Here is a 20760-nt window from a genome sequence, read left to right on the forward strand (position 1 = left end):
GCATCTGAGGGAGCTGGAGATGTTTAGCCTAGAGAAGAGGAGGCTCAGGGGAGACACTACAAATACCTGAAAGGGGATTCTAGTGAGGTGGAGATCAATCCCTTCTCTCCAGTAATGAATGATAGGACACAAGGAAATGGGCTTAAAGTGCATCAGGGGAGGTTTAGATTAGACATTAGAAAGAATTACCAAGAGCATTAAGCCTTGGAAGGGGCTGCCCAGGGAGATGGTGGAGTCATCATCCCTAGAGATATTGAAGAGACACAGAGATGAGGTGTTGAGGGATATGGTTTAGTTTAGTGATGGGCTTGGCAGTGTGAGGTGAGTAGTTGGACATGATGATCTTACAGGTCTTTTCCAGTGATTCTGTGATTCACTGGAATTTCATAGAAAATTTGAAAAATAAACTCCAAGGGGTTTGCTGGCTTACAGAGTGGGACATCTGTGGTTGCCTGTAAGGCATGTCCTTGGAATATATATTAAGCATTTTGTGGCACACACAATGAAGAGAAAATTAACTTTGACATTCATGGCTGACATACTAGTATTAGAGTTTTTTGAATTCTGCATCTGGGACCCCAGGAAGAAAAAGAAAGGTAAAAATCACAGCTCTACACAGCACTGCCCCAGAAATATGAGTTTTCTTCCGACTGATTTTAGCAGCACCTTCCCATCCATTCTGTTTTCTGACATGTGGAGGCACATCTGCCCTGAAATCAGTTCTGGGAGCTGTAAAAGCAGTCCTTGTCCCCAAGGTTTTACAGCCTAAATGAAAACAATTAAATATAGAAAGAAACAAAGTCAGTCATCAGCCTAAGGACACAAAGGAATTATCTGTCTTGGCTCAGATTAGATCACATGTCCTTTGCTACTTTACCAGCTATCTTCTCCCTAAACCATACTGGGTTTCATGATTTCTTGCATTCTCCTTCACATTTTCTCTTTCCCTGTCCATATTGCTGGCAAGGATGCCCATCCCTGCTACTGACAGCCTCAGACATCATCACAAACTCAATTATACTTTCTACTCAGAGCATAACTTTTAGCTTTCTAGTGCATCAAGAGCTGCACCAGACTAATGTAACAGGAATACTTTTAGCAGTGTTATGGAACTGCAAGTGGTAAGAGTTGGATGCATTTGGGGGTGAGAATGGGAGGGGCAGGTACAGAAGGACTGGGACACTGGAAAATATCTCTGTTTCTTTGAGATTGTTTTGTAATACAGAAATCTGAAATGTTTTTCATGGGGAGGTGGGGGAAAACAAACCTTGTTCCTCTCTCACTGAAAAATAAGTAAATTCCCACCCTGGTTCTCTACCTCGGGAAAAAAAGGAGAAGTTTCAGCACATCACCATGTGTGTGTATGAAAGAAAGTTTCAGTTTTGCTGAGAACTGTGTTTTCCTGGCAAAAAAAAATAAAAATCCAATTTGAGCAATCTGGATCAGTCTACTTGGCAACATCTCCACTGACAGCTCCTGCCAAGTCCATGCTAAACCCTGTACTGTGGTTTAACTCCAATCAGCAACACAATCGCACACACTCGTGCACTCCTCCCTGGCCCAGTGGTATGGGGAGGAGAATCAGAAAAAGAAAAGTGAAACTCATGGGTTGAGATAAGAACAGTTCAGCAACTAAAAGAAACTTAAATCTAAAAATAAAATTTATAATAATAGTAATGTAAAGGAATGTAACAAAAGAGAGAGAGAAATAACAACCAGGCAAAAAAGAAAAAAGTCCAAGTGATGCCCAATGCAATTGCTCACAGAATCTGAAGGGCTGGAAGGGACCTCAAAAGCTCATCCAGTGCAACTCCCCTGCCAGAGCAGCACCACCTAGAGTAGGTCACACAGAACTCATCCATCTGGGTTGGAGTGTCTCCAGGGAAGGAGACTACACAGCCCATCTGGGCAGACCCTGCCAGTGCTCCCTCACCTCAACAGGGAAGAAGTTTCTCCTTGTGTTTCTTTGGAACCTCTTCTGTTCCAGCTTGTACCCATTGCTCCTTGTCCTGTCATTGGACATCACCGAGAACAACCTGACTCCATCCTCCTGTCATCCAGCTTTTACCTATTTATAAACATTAATCAGTCTCCTCCAAGCTAATGAGCCCCAGCTCTCTCAGCCTTTCATCAGAAGGGAGATCCTCCACTCCCTTAATCATCTTTGTGACGCTGTGCTGAACTCTCTCCAGCAGCTCCCTGTCCTTCTGGAACTGAGAAGTCCAGAACTGGGCACACTACCTGCTGCAGAGCAATGCCAGAGCAGCAATCTGCCCCTCCGTACCAGCGCTCCCCAGTTTATATACTGGGCACGATGTCCTTTGGTATGGAATAACCCTCTGGCTAGTTCAGGTTAGCTGTCCTGGCCGTGCTCCTCACAGCCTCTTGTGCACCTCTTTGCTGGCAGAGCATAGGAAACTGAAAAGTCCTTCACTTAGGATAAGCACTACTTAGCAACAACTAAAATGTCTATGTGCTACCAACCTAATTCTCACACTTATAACTATGCCAGCTGCTGGAGAGAATATTAACTCTATCCCAGCCAAAACCAGAACACCCTGACAAGTCCAACAGACATAGGGCAGGCTGCAGGACAGGAAGGGAGCACACAACTAGCCTTCCCTGGGAGAAGGGAGCCCCTTCCACCTGACCACCTGCTGCCATCTAAGCCCATTTCTCCTAACTCAGGAGCTGAGCAACTGCTAAGGTTGCTAATAGGTAGCAGGCCCTTTTAATCAGAGACAGCACCTATCAATAAAGTCAGATTACATAAATGTTTCCCAAGTGTAACAAAGTCACGGCTTTCCAAAGTGTTAATAATTGACTCCGGTGAAAGTACTATTGAGTTTGGAGAAGACCAAACCCATAGTAGCTAAATACCTTGTTTTAGGCCTGACACTGGACAATTTGGTGCAAAAAGTATATCAAGAAATCTACAGTCACAGAATCACAGAATCTCAAGGGTTGGAAGGGACCTCAAAAGCTCATCCAGTGCAACTCCCCTGCCAGAGCAGCACCACCTAGAGTAGGTCACACAGGAACTTATCCAGCTGGATTTGAACGTCTCCGGAGAAGGAGACTCCACAGCCCATCTGGGCAGCCCCTGCCAGTGCTCCCTCACCTCAACAGGGAAGTTTATCCTTGTGTTTCTTTGGAACCTATTCTATTCCAGCTTAGTACCCATTACAAATTCTGCTAAAATGTAGGAATGAAGCAACATTTCAAAGAACCAGACTGCTTGTTAGAGACATTTGCAATACCCTTGCCTTCCCTAAAAGACTCTTCCCTTTTCTTCTGGGACTATGCTGAAACTGCTGCTCTCTGGGACACTTCACGCCACCCGCTTGCCTCTGCCTGCCGCTTGCTCTCGCTCTCCCCCTGCTTCTCACTTTCACTCCCATTGGTTTCATGTTCCCTTTGCCATGCGGAAAAGCTTTCAAGCTCATCCAGCCCAGCAGCAGTGTTTATCCTGGTTCCACCCACTGGGACTTTCCTAGCTTCCTCCTTCACAGCAAGGGGGAAAAAATGATGGAGGCATAGAGCAGGCACCTTGGGGAGCTCGAGGAGCTGCGGTGCTCTTTCCCTGAGCTAGGTTTCTACTGTAGGCGGTGCATTCCTTGGGAGGGAGGGTGTGTGTGTGTCGGTGCCTTCCCACACTCGGGGCAGCTCTTATTTAATGGGGGTCTCCATGCAGGGCAGACATCAGAAGAGACTCTGCCGTTCCCAGTTCCTATCCAGGAGCAGCAGCAGCTTAAATGCCAGGTGCCAGCATGGCCCATGTGGCCAAGATAACTGTGGAGGAAGCAACTCCTGTGATGAACCAAGCCTCCAGGATGCACCTAAGGGAGGACCTGAGGAGGATACGGTGTGCAGTGCTGCTGTGCCTACTCTCTGTGCTGGTCCTGGCACTTCCCACTATCTACCTGCTGGTTGGAAACCTCAGAGCTCCCAGCTCCTGCACTGGCCAGGTAAGAGACTGATGGCTGATTTTTGTCCTGCCCTGCTGTGAGGGTTTGGTTGGTTCTCTTAGTCTGTTTATAAGTTTCTCATGTTCAAAGGAATGTAAGAAATTCACTGTTACATTCCTTCTTCCTGACACAGAGCAAATCTGAGATAAACGTTATTGTTTGGTCATTTTAACTAACGGTTCCCATTCCTCTTGTATTAATTTCACTGAAGTCTCATGATAGTGCATAACTTTAAAACTTTTATTGACATGCAGGAAATGCTTAAGAAAAAAAAATCACTAGTTGATGGAAATCAGTGTCTCTCCACTGATTTCTGTCAGACTTTGACTCTATGGCTCATTTTCCTCTCTCCTTTTGAGTTAACTCTGAGACTTACGCTCCCGGTATCCTATTTCAGCAAATATCTGCTGAGCACGATGATGATATCAGTGCTCACCACTCATATCACACAACTCTCACATACAGTTATTGAAAACTCGTGCAAGGATGTGTTTTAAGACAGTTAAGGAGTCTAAAACTAAATTTCACATCCAACTTTTTACTCCCCATGAAAACCTTCTCTAAGTCCAGGGATTTTTGCAGCTCCTCTTCTTGGACGAACACCTAAACTCTTTTGCTAGCAATACAAGCTTACTGGTGTGGATGCTTCTAATGTTTTTCTATACTGCCTCACTTTTTCTTGTGCCAGACTGCAAATAAGTGTCTGATTCTACTGTAAACTATGAATTCAGCGGGACTGGTCAGGCTAGGATGCATAAATGCATATAGGTCAGAAGAATTAAGGCTTTCATTTTAGCTTCAGGTCTGACATTCCCTAATTAAAATGTTTGTTTTGTGCTCACTTGGAAAACAAAGGAGTGTAAGTGGCCTCGAAGGCTGGCCTTGAAGGCAGATTTCTAACCTTGCACATATGGAGCCTACAGACAGTTTAGACAGTATGACAGCTCTACTCATGGCCACACGTGTGCGCACAGAGCTGAGTCCCCAGTTGACCTCAGGTCTGCATAGCCAGCATCTCATGCCTAAACAATACTGGCTTCTGCCTTACCTGGTGATACCTTTATGCACAGCTGAAAGGAGATGCAGCAGCCTTCCTCAGTACCTCTGGCTGGTACTTCTGCTGATTTCTTGCATGTGTGAAAGTGCATGTCACTGTGCTGACCCTGTTAGTGTTATTCAGATCCGTTAGAGTAGGTGCACACAAAGTAAAGACAGTCTCAGCTGCATTGCTCTTAGTTCTCTTTGTTTAGCTCTTTGTGCTGTGAGGTTGTACAGAGCAAAACAGCTCTTGAAACAATCTTAGAGTGAAATACTTACAAAACATTAACTTGTTTGCTTGGACTAATGTGTTCCTGGCTCTTGACTCTGTTGTTAGATTTAGTGGAAAAAGGTATTTTTGTGCTTCTTAAAAGGCCTTAGCTTCTTAAAAGGAAAAGTGCAATGTAAGCCATGAGATTTGCTCTAGCTAATGCTTGTGTGTGTTTTCATGCATGTGCACTATTAGCACGTAGTACTCCCACAATGATGTAATGAGGTAATGAGGTACAGCCTCTGTGAGACTCATTGAGGAAAAGAAGAATCACTGTGGTTGGCTGGCTGGCTGGCTGCCTGCTGCCTTCGTGCTGAGCCCAGGGGGTGGAGCAACCAGCTGCTCTTCAACTGGATACTGCATTTTCTGAATATCTCGTTCACTCTGCTGGTGACTGACTAGATCACCAGGTCACCCACTAGCAGAGAGCAGATAAGTACACTTGTCTGCCTGTGGAAGTTTCTGTTAATTCACCAGAAAGCCACGGCACAGACTGTGGCTCAGCAAGGCTGTAGTATGTTTCTGTCCATGGGAATGTTTCTGAGCATAAAGGCTCTCAGGAAAACATCTTTTCTGCATTTCCTTCTGCATTTGAAGTGGTAGAACTGGATTGCTAAAGCATGTCTTCCTCACGTGTCCCGTTGGTAGCCCCAATCAAGAGGACTAGGTTGGGACCAGACACATGTGTTGGAGCTCTCAGTGGTTTTGAGGTGTGGATGCCCTAGGCATAGTGAGAGCAGGTGGACAGACTTGAGTTTGCACCAGATGTCTATTTCCTTGCTGACCCTTGCAGCAGCAAGCCCGTGGGAGGAGCCCTCTCATTGCCCCAGGACCAGAGGTCAGCCCACACATACGAGATTATCAGCTTCTCATGCACTGGGGACAGTCCTGGGAGGAAGGAGGGACAGTTGAATAGATCAAAAGAAGATGTAGCAAATATTCCTGGGCCTGTCCTTCCTGGAGCAAGGAGGAGGAGAATGGGGGCCAGGGAAGGTTTGTGCAACCGGGGTGTGTCTCTTCACCTTGCCTGTGGGGTGAGGCAGTTTATTCATCTGTGCCTCTGTGTAGGTGCATGCTTAGTATCACATCTGCCTCGGAAGGGCTGCAAATCCACCTTTTCCCCTGGAAATGTCTCTTTCAGAAAAAAGCAGGGGAAGTTATGTCATGACAGCAATGTGAGAGCGCCACGGGTTCTCTCACAGTACAATGCATCACGCATGAATAATTCAAGTCTGATCTTGGTTTCCCAGGTCACCTTCCAGGCTTACTACACTGTTTCCCTTTAAAAAGATAAATCACTTTCTTTTATGCTTCACAACAGAGCAAGGTGAAGAAATAAGAGTTCTTTAGGCAGTGACACATGGCTTGTGTTATTAGCAGGAAATCTATAAAAGGCTCTAGTGGTGCTCTTCCAGAGCAAGGTCCAGGACTGCTGTGCACCCTTCCACAAAGGGAAGGCAAGTGTCAGTCTAAACACACAAGGCTATCCAGGGACTGGCACAGCAGCCGCCTTAGCAACCTGCTCCACTAGCCCAATAAAGTCCTGTGGCCTGGAGATATTGGTATTTGGGTTTGTTTTTGTGTCATCCTTGGCACTGGCAAGATCACAAAGGGAAGTCCCAAAACCTGTCCAAAGGGTTGCACATGAACCTTATGTGCTGTATCAGCCTTGCAATGGAGAAAGGAGCAGTTCTAGTACAGGAAGAACTTTTAAGTCCTAGGAGCTCTGCCTGGATCCTGCTCAAAATGAGGCCAGAAAGCTAGGAACACAGCTCAGCAAAGGACTGCCAGAGCTAGAATTCAAGCCCAAATGGCCTTTCCATATGGGAAAGCAATGGCTTCCTGATCTGTAAGGAAGGAAAAATGCCTGGGGAGGAGCAGGGAGCCTTACACCTAGGCCCAGATGTGTCAGATTCCCCTTCCAAAAGCTAGTAGCAGTATAACTCCTGACTGGCCATTGTTGCTTGATGCACATGGTCCTTATGGTCAAAGAAGCCATGAGGAGCACATGCCTCGGGTACAATGCTTACAGTGGGTCCTATAGTCCAACTGAAATACTCACACTGAGGCCAGTTTTTACGGTCACAGAATAGGCTCCTACCAAAAATGCTCAGACCAGACCATCTCTGGAGCTATAAAAATGGTGAGTGTATGAACCATGTATGATCTGCAGAGACCCTGCCCATAAAATGGCAACTTATGCTAAAAATTGAGTGGATGGAGGTGGATAGGAATATTTTGCTTATTAATTTCTCTACCTGCAGTGTCAAGCTGCTTTTCTCATGCAGTTCTCTGCCAGAGACCTCCGGCCCTTCCTGGAGGTGCAAGAAACTAAGTGTGTGAACCAGGGATTTTCAGCCCTTGTAGTTGGCTTTAGCAAATAGAAATGCAGTGGGGCTTGGGGACATTCTTGGTATCAAACCAATAAAGAAGTGTTTTTCATGCTGCAGTCTACAGGGTAACTAGAGCTCACTGTCCAAGACATAGTTTGCCAGCACATCAGCTGTAAGATGAGATTTTCAGCATCACTCAGTGTTGGTTCCACTCTCTCTGCAGTAACCAAATAGAAAATTGAAATCATGCTGTGAACTTTTCAAATTCACAGCTAAGCAAGAAAGGAAGAGAGAAAAACACTAATTATGTAAATGAACCCTCTCTTGTCTCTTACTGTTTTGCTCTCCCTGACCACCAGTGTAGAACCTCTGTGCCTATTTAGGACAAATATTACTAATACTTGGCCATTATGTAGCATTAACTAGTCCAAAATTATTTTCTAGAGGAGGTTTAGATTTGTGTTCTTATCAAACTGCACAATTATGGAAAAATCTCCAAACAACAGAATAATTTCTCACTTTGCAGCACCCTGCTCTGTCTACTACATCACAGTGTTCTTTAGCATCTATAACTGCAGCTCCTGCACCTGGAGTTTCCATCTGTCCTTTGGAAAACAAGTAAATTGAGGTTGCACAAAAAGCTTCTCCCCAGTTTTCAGTCAAAACTCTTCTGTTATTTTTATAAAGAAGCAGAGTTCTTTACATCTTGGCCACCTTTGTATTGCAACATCTGAGTTTATACAAAGTAGATGGGACCTTGGAGGAAGTCACTGGTTGTAATGAAAGGCCCAGACATCTCATTGACAGAACACCATCATTTCTCTGTCAGCCACACACTGTGTTTTCACACCATCTCTTCTAGAATGTGTCCTGCAGAGCAGCAGAGTCCTATTGCTGGGCTATACATGTGTGTATAGATGAAGAGGAGAGAAAGAACATGAGAATTTTCCCTGCAGTTTTCCTATTCCATTTTTTCCCAAAGCACCAGGATCTCTATTTTAGAGATCATGGTTTTCTGCAGAACCACAATGGATGTTTACTGCTAGTAAAATATTAAAATATCTTGGGGCTTACTAGAGTAGCTAGCAGGCCCCAAACCCAGACAGACTGTCTCTCCTCCCACAAATACTCTCCTTCCCTTGCCCAAGGTAAGTTATGTGTTTTCTACTTCTGCTGTATTGAGGTTGTGTGAGCCACCAGGACATAGCTCCTGCAGCTACATGCTAATACTATTTCAGACCATTTATTAAGTAATGTGCATCAAATCCTTAGCTGCAAGATGATCAGTGACAGTTTTTTTTCAATATATTTATTGTAGCTGCCTATATAAAACACACTGTATCAACACTATGCTCCTGAAACGTTGCATGACAGGGATTCCTGGCAGCCTTGATAGTCAACCCTAAGCTGACTGCATAACCCACACAGCCTGCTTTCTGCAACCACACTGTTGGCATAGACTCACAATGAGCTGTGCCCAGGGGAATGCATAAGGGATGCTCCTTACACCCCAGAGAGGTCAGATCCAGAGTCAGCATCCTACAGCATCCTCCACTTAGGACCCATGCTGCCTTGCAGGCTGCTGTAAGAGGACTGGCACCTGGCGAGAAGCCACCAGCCGTGCCCAAGTGTGATTCAGAAGCACCAGCCCTGGTAGGCGTCTGGCAGGCAATCAGCAGCTTCCCTTTGAACTGCTCAACCTAAAGTGTCAGAACCTCTTGGCACAGCCCAGGGCCATGCCCTGCTGCCGTGTAAATGGAAGTTGGCACAGGGTATGTTATGAATGTGCTGGTGTTCAGCTCTAGAACGAAACTTAAGAGGCAATTAAATGCCACTCACCCTGCCTTCCCTCATTGGAGTGTCAGCGAGTTGCAGAGCTTGCCCTCTGCCAGCTGCACTCAAACCTGCTCAGCTGCTTTTCCATCCAATGAGACACCCGATGCTCAATGCAGATGTAAGCAACAGACTAATAGTCAGAACTAATACAGATGCAGAAAGAAAAACAGGTGAAACAGCAGCACTGTATCTTACACACCTCAGTCAGTCTGTTCACTGGCATTATGGATGCACCTGCAAAGGCTCAGGCCTGCTGAGATAGGGAAGAATTGCACACATTGGTCTGTTTGCCCTGCACTGACTGAGGCACAGTAGCACCTCTAAGCAGCAGGGGAGCTCCCGCAGTGCCAGATAGAGGCATCGTCACAAAGGAGGGTTTTGAATGCCTAATTCCCACTAGCCACATCCTCCCCACTTAGTGCAACCTCTGAACAAGACAAGCCATTTAACACAACCTGAACCACAGAATCTCCAGACCTGTTCCTGGCACTTTTTCTGAGACATAGGCAATTTCAAACAAGCAGCAGAAAACTCTTGCAAAGGAACAAACCCCTGTGAGGGCTTGTCTTTTTACACAAAAGCTCTAGCTGAGACTGATGATGTTTCTGTAGCATATTCCATTTTCTTGGTTAATGTAAACCAGACCCTCTGTGGAGGTTAATGTACACTCTGAAGCTTTGAGCTAACTGCTTGCAAATCTGTCCTGCAGGTCACAGAAGAGAGGAGCTCTCGCTTTCTGAAGCAACGGGCAGTAGATGCTGGTGAGTGTGACAGTCCTTTCCCCATCCTGAACATCTATGTTTACCAAGGTTTTGCAATCACTGCCACAGCAGGCTGCTGGCAGACACCTCCCCACTTGCCCTTCGCTCTCACCACCCAAATCATTACCCAGCCAAACAAGCCAGGGCAGACAGAGGCAAACTTGGGCAACAAGATGCAGGGAGATAACTGGAGTCATAGTGAAAGTGTGAACATTTCTAACCCCAGGGCTGTGCAAGCTTGCTCCTTCTAGTGCAGGCACAGACCTTCCCAACAGCTCTCTGAGACTGGCATAACACTCTGAACATGCAAAAGCATGGATTTGAGAGCCCATACACACCATACTTCCCCTCCACTCACCCTCCATAACAGGCTTGACAAGCTCAGCCCTTTTGCAAAGGCTTTTTTTTTTCTTCTAACTCAACAGTGTCAGTAAAAAATCGTGGCAAATAACTCCTGACTCAAACATCCACAGCAATGGCAAAGGGGCTGCACAAGTTTCTTCAGTGGCATCAATCACTGCTCACATCTCCTGGAACTGAACAGCAGAAACCTCCTTACACATATTGTTTTCTCTTTTTTGTTTTTTCTCCCCTCAGTTACAGATACACTTTCCAGTGCAGAAAAGCCAAGAGCTCACCTGACAGGTAATGCTTGTTCCAAACTGAAGTGTTTCCTATGGGTATTACAGTAGATGTAGAGGTGCAATGATCTTGGTTTACATGGGTCTGGACAGGGTCATGGGTTGCAGGAAACAAGGGGAAAACAATAATCAGCTTTGTCATGATGACCATGAGAGATTTATTGCAACCTGCATTTGTAAGAAAGGGCCTACAAAAGAGGTAGTTGACTGAAACTTTTCTTCCTGACACTTTTCCAAGCTTTTTTTTACTATTGAATGAGCAGCTCTTGTGGCTGAACTTAAATAGATGACTGGTATCTTAGTGATCTGCTGAATCCACTAGACAAGGCCATTGAAAGAGCCCAAGTGAGCACTCACGGAGCAGTGAATTGGGAAAAACTATCAGTTTTGTAGCAAAATCAGTTTTAGGGCCTTTATTTTTCTGCAAGGTCTGACTTGGGCCACACAGAGCTTTTTGCCATCAAATAGCCTCCTGTTTTTATCTGGCTTACACTGAGGAAAGCAAACTAAGAGTTCTGCCTAGCTGAGCCCCTCCAAGCCTGTATCCTTTGTCAGGAAAGTGCTATCAAAAAACATTGTCACAGGGTGGACTGCCATACATTTCTGAGGGACTGCCAACATTTGTAAGCACACCATCTTACCACCATAGCCTTGAAGGTGTATCCGTCACCACACCAAGGACACTTTTATGAACTTTTATATCCTTGTCAACTCCACCCACCTGGAAAACTTAGGTATTATCAGAGAAGAGGAAAAAGTTAATGGCTGGTTCCCATGTGGGTGGAATTGAGTGCTACACTGACATAAGGCAACTTACACCTCTCAAAAATACAGCTGGCAGTAGGGGCTTCCCCAACACTCTGTGTGTTGTCACAGGGGAGCATTTGTAACTTGAAGTAAATTGTAGCATGCAAAAAGTGGCTTCACACAACAGCAGGTTTAAACCAACCAGTATTTCAAGATAGATTTCTTTCTTAGCATAGTTTACTTTTCCTAATCCACAAGCTCCTTTCTAATGCATATCCTTGGTCCCACCCCCCTTTGCAAGCAAGTTGCTAGAGTTCCAAAACTGACCTGTCCTTGTTCAAAATCACATCTTTGCTTAAGTGCAAGTTTTCAAGTGCAAAAGGATCATGTCTGCTAGCATAAGCCTCTCTGTTTCCCAGGTCTCTCCATGGTAGAGAGAGGCAGAGGCTCCTGGGACAGCTGACTCAAAAGAGCAGCTGAAGACCAGTGCTGCTGACAGGAACTTCCCTGGGTTGCACACAAGTTAAATTGCTTCAGGGAAGCACCCAACAGTTTTCTTCAAATTTCCTCAGGCCTCCTGTCTACAAAAATTCCTTCACTGTTGTTCCTGAGCAGTGGCCGTGGGATCCCCTTCAACCTGAAATTTTCTATACATGCTGTACAAGAGTGTTACTACAACAGGAGACTCAGACTCTAATCCCTTCCTAAGACCAGGAGTCTGTCCTCAGAGTACAGCGTTCAATATCAGGCTCTCATACCAGTAGAGGCTAAGAATTATTGGAGACCACCAGTTCATCAATATGCCACAAAATGTACCCCAAAGCTACAAAGCAACAGGGACAACACCAAAAGAAACTTTTGGAAAAAGAGAAAGAATTTCCCATGTAAGGGTTGCCAAAAATTTGTAGTGGATGAGAAAGCTGAAGGAAACGTAGCAGTTACTGTAATGATCTGCATTATTAAGAGCAGATTTTGTTTACTTCAAGAGTTAGCATAACAGGCATCTTTGCAGGAAATACAGCTCCCATGTATCTATGAAATAAACAAATGCAAGTAGAAAGTAAAACCACTGCTAGGAAAGATGCACTACTGTAATGAAAGGCACGTGTAATTTCCCTCTTGACCAGTACTGAAAGCATTAATAATAACTAACTTGAAAACAGAGAGTATCAACAGAGTAAGCTTTATCCTAAAAAGGAGATTATAGCTGTAAAATTGGAGTTTCCTAATTCTAGAAATTATGAAATCATGTACTTCATTTGAGATGTTGTTATAAAAAACATTTAATTGAGTGCCAGTGACGTATTCAATGTGTCATTCTACATGGAAAAGAACATTTCACAGGCAGGTTCTCTTCAATTTTCCCCCAAAATTCCCAAGACAGCAAAGAGTCTAGGACAATTTCTAGACATATTCTGATCTTTTCCATCTGAAACAGGATTTTGTCTGCTACTAACTCATCTCTGAGATGAGTTAGCAGCAATATTACTCCAAGCAGTTGTAAGCCTTAGGGTGACTCAAATGATACTTTAGTTTTTGACAGAACTCAGACCAGTGCCTCAACATCCAAAAGGTAGATGAGGATGAAGGCAGACCATGGGTACTTTAATTTTCTTTTATTCTTCTCTGTATCAGACAAAGCTCCATTGGCTCTAAACCTCATAGATTTTATAATTCTTCTGTAATTTAGCTTAGCTTGCTATCACAATCTCTGTCCATCATTCTTCCACACAGGAATATTCTCCTCAGGTACTTTGCCTCCAGGGGAAAGATGAGAAGGTTTTAATATTTCAGCAACACTGACAGACAGGCCAAAAAATAAGCCATTGTTTTGTTGTGCTACTCATAGTATATGCAAGACAGAGCACTCCTAACACCTCCTCATCTCATTACTGTTTATTTATTGCTAGAAAAGAGAGGGAAACAGATATTGCTGGGAACTGAACATTTTAGATTTTCTGACTCTCCTTTCACTGAGAATAAACTTAATGGTTAATGCCAAGAGAATTTCAAAGCTTTCCCTTGCCTGCATTCTGCCTCCCTGCCCATGCACACACACCCTTTCCCTATTCAAAAATCAACTTTAAACATTAACTCAAGCACATGAAAAGACACTTCCTGGAAATCGGTTGCCTCAATCTTTTCAGTGTTTAACTTTGCAGGTTCATTTTAATACCTGGAAGGATCCTAATGTTTTTATCCTTTTCCTCTTTTTTTTGTAGTAGCAGTCAGTAAAAGACCAAAGAAAACTCTTTCTTTATCCCTACAGAAAGAATAAGTGCTAGAGCTTGGTCTCCTGCTGTGTGATGGTAGAGGAGAGGTGAAGGGAATAGCTCCCTGATTCTTCCTCTGAGACCTCTGCAGCTTGAGGAGCATCCTCAGCTTGGATCAGAGCTTTGCTTGTAATCAGATAACAGCAAGGCTGGGAAAAAGCCTGGAGGACAGCTGGGGCTAACACCAAGCTCAGTGCTTTATTCCAACAATGCATGGTTTGGGTTTTTTTAAGAAAAGCAAGATAAAAGATATTAAAGTGTTTTTAAGTATGAGTTTCTTTGGAATTGACCCTCTTGAAACACAGTGGGATCTTCTGATTCTTTGGAAAATCAAGTGGCCCTGGTAAAGCAAAGGCAACTCTACAGGAAAAAACTTCATTGCGAAAACTCAGGAAGAAAAGCTTGACATGAGAGTTAATAAGCCCCAATATCCTTCAGAAGTAACCTATTAGGAAGAGAAGTTCAAGTATTCCAATGCTTGGTGATAGATCATGCTGATCATTGTGAAACTTTTGCAAGTACTGTAGTGTCTAAGAAACATAATTGCAATCCATTTCTACTGAAGAGAACGACATTTTAGTAGTTGTTACTGTTCTGACCCATTAAGTAGAGGCTATGTGTACAACTGCCCCAGCACTGGTTTCACTTAAGGACAAGGTTTTTAGTCTGTAAATATGTAAGGTACCACTCCAGACCTGCAGTGTAAAGCCATAGATATTGTTCCATAGTGCCATGAGACTCAGTCTAATCGTTTGGGATCAGGTCCACAAACAGGACATCCAGTTGCATCATATCCTTTCAGGCTGTCTGTGCTAGCCAAGGTCTTCTAAAAGCATCTTTGGCTTTCACTCCTGATTGCTCAGATCTGAACACCCTATGGACACTTTCCAAAAGTATCACTGGCCAGTTGGCCAGCAGACTTGGGTTTCTTGCCCTTTGGAGTAGAGATCTCATGTTACATTCAGCAACATATCCCTGGCTGTAGCAAACTAACCCATCTCTTCTTCTCTCTTCCTTCTGCAGTGAAGAAACAAGATCTCACAAGCACCATGGGAAACTATCTGCCTATCCTGCAGTGGGAAGACAAGCGAGGCTTGGCTTTTACCAAGAACAACCTGAGTTATTCCAGCAACGCACTGGTGATTCCTGTGTCTGGGGACTATTATGTCTATGCTCAGGTCACTTTCCGAGGGCCCATTGAAAGTTACAGTAAAACAAATTCTGTCACTGAGATCATCACCAAAGTCACTGACAGCTACCCTGAGCCCACCCAGCTGCTGACTGGCATCAAGACTCTCAGTGAAAAGGGAAACAGCTGGTTCCAGCCCATTTATCTGGGTGCTGTGGTCTCCTTAGAAGTAGGAGACAAGCTAATGGTCAACGTTAGCGACATCAAGCTTGTGGATTACACTAAGGAGCACAAAACCTTCTTTGGTGCCTTTTTATTGTAGATCCTTAGCAGCAGCTGGTGACCTCACTGGACTTTGGCTTTGTGGGTGCGTGTTGGGGTGAGATCTCTGTGCTGTTCTTCTTTTATACTGGTATTCCCCTGCAGCACCCTGAAGCCTTAAATTAAGAGCTAGGGAAAGCTGAAGCTGCAGGCTAAATTGAAACAAAGTGACCACAGAACACTGAAAGTCAGATTGGAGGAAAAAAATGTGCTTCTGAAAGTAAAAACTGAGAGCCCTTCAAACTTTTGTAAGCTAGGGAGGAACAGTTTATACTTGTGGATAGGAATATTAGCCTTGAATATTGCAGCTAGGCTATGTCAGTAGTTCCACCTCAAATGTATAATCTCCTCAACTCAAAAGAAGTTTCTAACTTTCCCCAGCACTTACAGTGTAGTTTTGCATGAGCCTTCTTCAGATTCTTGGTTCTAAAAGGTAATTATTTGTCATCATTTCCTTACAACTAGATTTGCTCCATAATTTGCACTAACATAAAGCCCAGATTGATCATTAACTGCCTAATTAATCCAACTTCCCTGTAAAGTAGATTAAAATTATCTGGTGTTTTGCAGAAGCTACTTGATTATTTTTATTTTAACCAAGCAATTGTTTACAGTCCTTTAATTCAATACACAGCCTCAAAACTTTATGTAACATTTCTTAAGGAACATACACAAACACTTTGTGTTTCAGCATGAAAGTAGAATCTTCCCATTAGGTAATCAGAACATATAGAGCAGAGAGACACATAGAAAAATATTCCACACTTTTTAAACCAGCCACTGAAATTGAGAGAAAACCTCTGCAATATTTTGCTTTGCATTATGTTTAATGCAAAGCAAGTGCAACTAAAGAAATCACTGCCTTGGCACACCCCTTTACAACCATTGCCAATGCTGCAGTGGTTCCCTAACCACAAGGGACTCCCTAGCCTTTCCCTGAGCGAAGACTGGCAATCAGTAGTCCCTACACAAGGTCAAAAGATCCAAAGACAGGATCATGGTGTGCTATGGCCAGGTACAGAGCTCAGGAATGTTTTGTTTCCCACATTTTATTAACTAGACTCACTTCCATCTTTAAGTCCTTCCTCACATGTCTCCTCCATCTGTTCAGCCTTTTAAGTTGCAGCTGCCTGAAACTGGAGCAGCTATTCCCCATGTATCCATTCAGTACCTAACACATTTGACCTGGTCTCATTACTTCTCACAAAGGGTGTGTGGTCATCCCTGGCAGGGCTGTTCTTACTTCTCAGAAACACCACCACAGTAAAATCTGGTGAAAATCTTGCTGTCTTCACAGTTCAAGACAAGGTTATTCTCTGGGAAACTCAAAGACTTTCCATATCTGAAACTTCCTAAAGTGCTCTCTCAACACCCCAAGTCAAATGCTTCTGATGCCTTAGTTATGTGCCCAAAATAGGAGTTGAACTCATAAACACGTGGAGTTTGCAGATCTTACAGAACACCACGTGAAGCATTTTAGGTGACTGTCACATAAAATGGGGTAGTCTTAAACGTGACCTTGTCCAGGACAGGTGATTTTAGGTAGGAAAGCTTCTGTGAAGTGTTTTGTAGGATTAATTTGGTTTATCCTTGGAGAAAATCCGATTGCAAATTCCAGCAGTTCCAAGACAGGTGCAGAAATTGAGAAAGCTCTTAATTTCCACAATCAAGATGAGGTAGCAGTGTTCAGAGGCCATAACACAATCCTGACAGGCTTGTACAGCAGATTTCCTTACAAACCCTATCTCATATCTTCATTGCTTAGTGCCTAGTGTGGTGAATGATGGCAAATATGAGGTCTGGAAGAGAGGAGTGTATTTGGCATACAGTAAGAGAACCCTCTATGAGATAAACACACACAGATATACGGACATATATGTATTTGTGTGTGTTCCACACAAGTCCTAGGAAACCAATAATGACCCTTTTTTACTATAAGGCACATAATTATTGTCCACTGTACACTAACAATAAATTTCACAAGCAACCAAATTGCCTGCAGCAGCTCCATCCCAAGTGTGACTCTTGATCCACTATCCTGGCACAAAGATATTTATTTTAGTCCAATTAGAGCAAGCTTTTGCATCTAATTACATACACTAGCTTTTAGCACATTTAGCATACTAGTAGATTTTATATGACAAAGTAATATATATAAGCATTACTTGTTTTAAAGTGATGCAGTTGTATTGATCCACAGATCTACCCTAGTGGAAATTCTCTCTCCTCCCTTTTTTTCCCTTCTCAGTGCTAATAATGTTTCTGTAACAGTGACCAACAAATTTAACAAGTATTCAAGGGCTGATTCTGACCCTGTTGTATATCAGATATTCCTCCACAGAGTCAATTGCATGAAGTGGGAGTAAAACCACTTCAAGTGAGACAGAAGTCAAGCTTAAAGGCAAATATCTCAAACAGGCTGAACCCAAGCTGTGGATTCTCAGTTTTCCAAAGCTAAATAAGGAAGAAGTGTTCTGAGCAATTTGTGTTGATTGAATTAGGTTGGGTTTTTTATTTGTCCTTTTTTTTTTAACATGTAAATCATTTCTGGAAATCTGAAAATGCATCTGCATCAGCACTTTCAATCAAATGAGAGGATGATGAAATCTGGTCATGTGAACAAGTGACCTTTAAGTCTGTGGTCAAACTGAAAACATGTTTTGTTTTGGGTGGATGTGAAACTAAAACAGTTCGAAGAAAAAAAAATCCCATCTGGAGAAAAGAGGGTGAAATGGGCATCTCATGAGTTAAAAATATAAGATTTCAGATTTTGATACTGAAAAAAATCCCAAAACCAAACGAAGCACTTTTCAGAACAACCCCAGTGAAAGAAAAAGTAACAGCTTTCTTTTTATTTTAACATGTAGTCTGATCAAAATATTCTCTTTTATATGAATTCATTTCTTCCCTAATCTGTTGAATACTCGAAACCTAACACTAAATATATCCCAAACTGGTAAAAAGTTTCACTTACCTACTGCTTCCTTTCCCCTTAAAAACTAAGTATTGGTAAAATAAGCATTAACTTTCTCTCCATATACATACAGAGGTAAATCTAAACCAAGCTATAAGGATCAAAGCTCCAATCTTACCAACATATACTTGTGCTGTACTTAGGTCTTGAGCATGTGGCTAAAAGGGTTTCATTGTTAAAGTAAGCTCAGTTTTCCTATTTGGGGTATGGGAGGAGTAAAAATCTACATTACTCAAATTCAAAGTGGACAAAGTGTTTTACCTGTGTTTACCCTCAACTACATCGTTATAGGAACAACCCTTCAAATCAAGTTGTGCTTACGTGGACCAACTCCAGCACATATATGTTGGCAAGATTAGGAGTAAAGTTGAAGGTCATGTTACTTAGAAAAACATAACCCAAATGACCAAAATTATGCTGCCAAGATGGCTTTGGACAAAATGGTTCAGTGGCTATGAGAAGACTCTCCCTGTACTAAGGAAGACTACCAGGCTCTACTGAACTGCAGCACACACCACGTGGAACGAAGAGATTCTCTTGTGATTTTCAACACACATTTCAGAAACTCCTTTTTCACCTCTGTATGGTATAACTGACCACACTGTGCCTTGGTTTTTTAATGTCCTGAGTCACTCATCATTTCAGATGAGAAATGAGAAGAAAATTCATTCTTTAGAAGAATTAGAAAATGTTCAAGAACTTTTGCCCAGATCTGGGTGTTAGACTCCAGTATAGCATTTTGCTACTGTAAGGAATTGTATGTGATAGTATATTGTCTTGTGCTTCAGTGCTGATAAATGTCTTTACCAATAGAACTGATTTAGTTTCTTGTTTCCAAGTTTTGTGATAATAAAAAGACAAGTTACCTAACGTGACAACTCCTGCTCCTCGTTCTCTTCCAAAAAACACTAAGCAAATAGCACAATTTACAGGGACCAGCTAATACAGACAAATCATGCTGTATAGGAAACCTGTTTTATTGTGTGTTAATGTGGGAATGATTATTCTGTTATTCATGGGTGTAGATCCCTCCCCAGAGAGAACTCCAATTTAGGCTTTCCCCTAGAGACTACTTATAGACATCTGCATTTCAAAAGGCAAAAAGGTAAAGACTGAGCAGATTTTCTTTTTCAGTCCATTTTCAGGGCAGCTTGTTCCCCATTTTAATTATTTCTTAGACTGTTTTGAAAAAGCAAGTCCTATGGCAAGCAGTGCTCCTCAGAAACTGCATCACAGCTGCACTCACGCCCATCAAGTCAGGGACTGATACTCCCTACTGAGCACACAAGGGAGACGAGAACCACAGAATCACCACACCAGATTTACTCTGTCTACAGCTTGAGACCTGAATGTTCCAGATGTTCAACTCTTGGCTGCCAGGCACTACACAGTTTGGAAATTTTGGCCAAATGAAGGTTATTCTTGTTTGAAGGGCAGGAGAGCTCTGGGCACCCCTAGCCCTGTTCTAGCTTCAGGTTTGCTGTCCTCACATTTTCAGCATGACAACAGCATCCACTGGGTGTGTATTTGTTGTCCTAGGTGGTGTTATCTCCTATTCTTTTACTGCCAAGAACGCAAATTCTTTCTTCCCCCTAGCAGAATTGAGAAACATTCTCCCACTGGGCACATTATTCTGTATTTCCAAGATTTCTTTTGTTTTCCTGCCTTGAACTCAGAGCATCATATCTAATTGGCCTCAGATGTTTCTGGTTAGGACCTCTATGCTTCAGTTCAAGGAAGGTTTTCACTTGACTGTAGGACATACCTTTTACCCTGGTTTCCATCCACCTGCAAATACCTGAGGTGCTTTGTTAGCAGCCTCTGTAGATCAGCCAAGAGTTAGACAGTAGGAGTGAGACCAATTTCTCTTGTAACACCAGAAAGGTGTTGTGGTGTGTTTGGTTTCTTTTTAATTTAATAGCTACCTCATGTCTAAAAGTAAAGCAAAGGTAAATTTCATTATTATTGTTTTCTGTTTTAACTTGAACTAAACAGTCCTCACTTGTTTTATTGCCGTTTTACTACATGCTTTGTACATATAGGGTAATAGTATATCTTTGTGATCTAAATACACTGGCACATACAGTCCCTCCCTGCAAGCATTGAGCTTCATTTTGCCTACCTTTAATAATTCACAAGGTCTCTATTCTCAATAAATTCCTAGGTTCCCTCTCTAGTGAGGTGAGGGGAAGGGATGCACATTTCTGAAAGGCTGCACATGCCAGGGAAGGTGGGGATAATGGAGGTGCTTCCCTCCCAGGGCTGCACAGGGATGTATATAGTGTATGATATTTATGTATACAGCTAAATGAAAGTAAGATAACAGCAGCACTCAGTGACAGTGATAATAGCACTGCAGTCACTTTCTCAGATGGCTGGATAGAAATGCCCAACTACTGCCTGAGCAGAATCCCCATAGGGTTTAGTGTTAACAAATATATATTTGGTCATGAATGGTGAGAGAAAGG

The 20760-nt window shown here is 43.1% G+C and overlaps 1 protein-coding gene across 1 annotated transcript; it reads left to right on the forward strand.

Moving 5' to 3' along the window:
* Positions 1-3531: 3531 nt before the first annotated feature.
* Positions 3532-19102, forward strand: TNFSF15 (TNF superfamily member 15). Its single transcript, XM_010210333.2, has 4 exons — positions 3532-3968; positions 10156-10207; positions 10805-10852; positions 14892-19102. Exons 1-4 carry the CDS (start codon positions 3756-3758, stop codon positions 15317-15319), a joined length of 741 nt encoding a protein of 246 aa, XP_010208635.2. The 5' UTR covers positions 3532-3755; the 3' UTR covers positions 15320-19102.
* The last annotated feature ends 1658 nt before the right edge of the window (positions 19103-20760 follow it).

Source organism: Colius striatus, chromosome 19 (genome assembly GCF_028858725.1).
Source record: "Colius striatus isolate bColStr4 chromosome 19, bColStr4.1.hap1, whole genome shotgun sequence".
Lineage (NCBI taxonomy): Eukaryota > Metazoa > Chordata > Aves > Coliiformes > Coliidae > Colius > Colius striatus.

Coding starts and splice junctions, on each gene's coding strand:
- TNFSF15 (XM_010210333.2), top strand. CDS start 3,756: ATGCCAGGTGCCAGCATGGCCCATGTGGCCAAGATAACTGTGGAGGAA. Junction 3,969..10,155: donor CCAGCTCCTGCACTGGCCAG/GTAAGAGACTGA, acceptor TCTGTCCTGCAG/GTCACAGAAGAGAGGAGCTC. Junction 10,853..14,891: donor GCCAAGAGCTCACCTGACAG/GTAATGCTTGTT, acceptor TTCCTTCTGCAG/TGAAGAAACAAGATCTCACA.